Below are 2038 nucleotides of genomic sequence, written 5' to 3'. Positions count from 1 at the left end.
CTTATTTGTATTATCCATGGAGTATCTAAACAGATCATTGAAGACATTGACTAAGAATCCAAATTTTAACTTCCACCCCAAATTCACCAGATTGCAAGTACTACACATCTGTTTTGCCGATGATCTATTGATGTGTTGCAGAGTTGATGAGGTCTCAATGAAGATGCTGATGGGAGTGTTTGATCAATTCTCAAAGGTCTCAGGCCTTCAAGCAAATGTGGAGAAAATCTCATTGTACATAGCAGGTGTTCCCAGGGAATTCAAAAAAAAATGCTGGAAACTCTCCACCTAGCAGAAGGCAGCTTTCCATTCAAATATTTGGGAGTACCTTTGTCCACAAGGAAAATTACTATATCACAATGTATTCCATTAGTGGAGAGGATAGTGGACAGAATCAGAAGCTGTACATCCAAGTTTTTATCCTATGCTAGAAGATTATAACTCATCAAGAGTGTATTGTTTGAAATGCAGACTTACTGGGCTCAAGTATTTCTTATTCCAAAAAAGGTTATTAAACTGGTAAATGGTATATGCAGGAATTACCTGTGGACTGGTAGTCATGATACTACTCATAGGGCTCCTATAGCATGGGAGACTTTATGTAAACCAAAAACTGTTGGAGGTTTGAACATGGTCAATTATGAGAGATGGAATAAAGCTGCCTTGATTAAGCTTCTTTGGGCTATAATGTCTAAGAAAGACAAGTTATGGATCAAGTGGATTCACTGCCACTACATAAAGAAGAAAGACATTGCTACTATGGAGACCCCTAAGCAAGCTAGTTGGCTAGTAAGGAAGTTGTTTGTAGCAAGAGAGTGGTGGGCAAATAATATTACAAAAATTCAAACTTGCACTAAGAATGGGAAGTTCAGTATTAGGAAGGCTTACCTTCATACTACTCCACAGTATCCCAAAGTCCACTGGAAAACACTAGTTATGGTAACTGGAATGCTACCAAAACAGAAGTACATTTTAAGGATGGCAATGCATAGGAGACTGGCTACAGTTGACAAATTAGCCAAATGGGGAGTTCAAGTAGATCAGTCATGTACATTGTGTGGAAGAGATATAGAAGAGACACATGACCACTTGTACTTCGAATGTTCATACTCACAGTGTCTATGGAAAGGAATGTTAAGATGGCTAGAATATCAAAGGACAACTGGTAACTGGGAAACAAAAGTGCAATGGCTAATTGCTAATGTAAATAACAGGAATCCAAGAAAGGCACTGCTAGGAGTGGTATTTGCAGCAGTAGTCTACAACATTTGGATGGAGCGAAATGAAAGAAGATTTCAATAGCAGAGCAGAGAGGCCAAAGACAGAGCTCTTCAAGTGCATATTGCTGGACAGAAGAAACCCAAATGCTTACCTATTCTGCAGTCGTTCAATGGTTATCCTACATGTAATGCTTGACACATATGACAGAAAGAGTCTATATAGTGTTAGGATTTTGCTAAATAATACTAGTTGTATAGTTGTTTTTATTTGGTTGTACTTATGAGATCTGTTCTATAGTCCACAAGAACAGATGATGTAAATTGACAAAAAAGGTTGAAATAAAGTTTTTTCTTTCGACCAAAAAAAAGGAAGTGCAGAACGAAGTAAAAGAGTAACTTGCATCATGTAAATACGGAACCCAGATATTTTGCCAGTACTCAACTATAACCAGTCCTTAAGAGAATTACAATGCCACAGAATAAAATCACAGCAGAGGAAGAATACATAACCAAGAAAATGATGCGGCACGCATTCCGATCCCACCATATAAGAAGTGAAAATATGAACGTTCACCCTTATTACTCCTTGTTGCGACGTGCAATCTGATCCCACCAGTCCACCTTTATTACTCCTCAATAAATATCACCCTTATTCCTTCTTTTGTGGCACACAACCATATCCCACCTGTCCACCCTTATTACTCATTGTTGCGGCGCGCAATCCGATCCCACCGGACAATCACATTTCATCCTTAATCCTCTTATTGCGGCGTGCAACCCGATCCCACCATATCAGTACCAATCATAAAATAAGAACA

General features: G+C 38.6%; 1 protein-coding gene across 1 annotated transcript; it reads left to right on the top strand.

Moving 5' to 3' along the window:
• Positions 1-359: 359 nt before the first annotated feature.
• Positions 360-1302, top strand: LOC142172600 (uncharacterized). Its single transcript, XM_075236262.1, has 2 exons — positions 360-403; positions 537-1302. The coding sequence occupies exons 1-2, from the start codon at positions 360-362 to the stop codon at positions 1300-1302; spliced, it is 810 nt and encodes a 269-aa protein (XP_075092363.1).
• Positions 1303-2038: the final 736 nt, after the last annotated feature.

The sequence above is a fragment of the Nicotiana tabacum genome, chromosome 18 (assembly GCF_000715075.1).
Source record: "Nicotiana tabacum cultivar K326 chromosome 18, ASM71507v2, whole genome shotgun sequence".
NCBI lineage: Eukaryota > Viridiplantae > Streptophyta > Magnoliopsida > Solanales > Solanaceae > Nicotiana > Nicotiana tabacum.
Note: the sequence above shows the minus strand (reverse complement) of the source record. Positions and strands in the feature narration are given on the sequence as shown.

What these genes read in the sequence shown, in the direction of transcription:
- LOC142172600 (XM_075236262.1), top strand. Translation starts at nt 360, where the DNA reads ATGTATTCCATTAGTGGAGAGGATAGTGGACAGAATCAGAAGCT. An exon ending in AGTGGACAGAATCAGAAGCT is followed by an intron (nt 404 to 536) that starts GTACATCCAAGT and finishes TGGTATATGCAG; the next exon opens with GAATTACCTGTGGACTGGTA.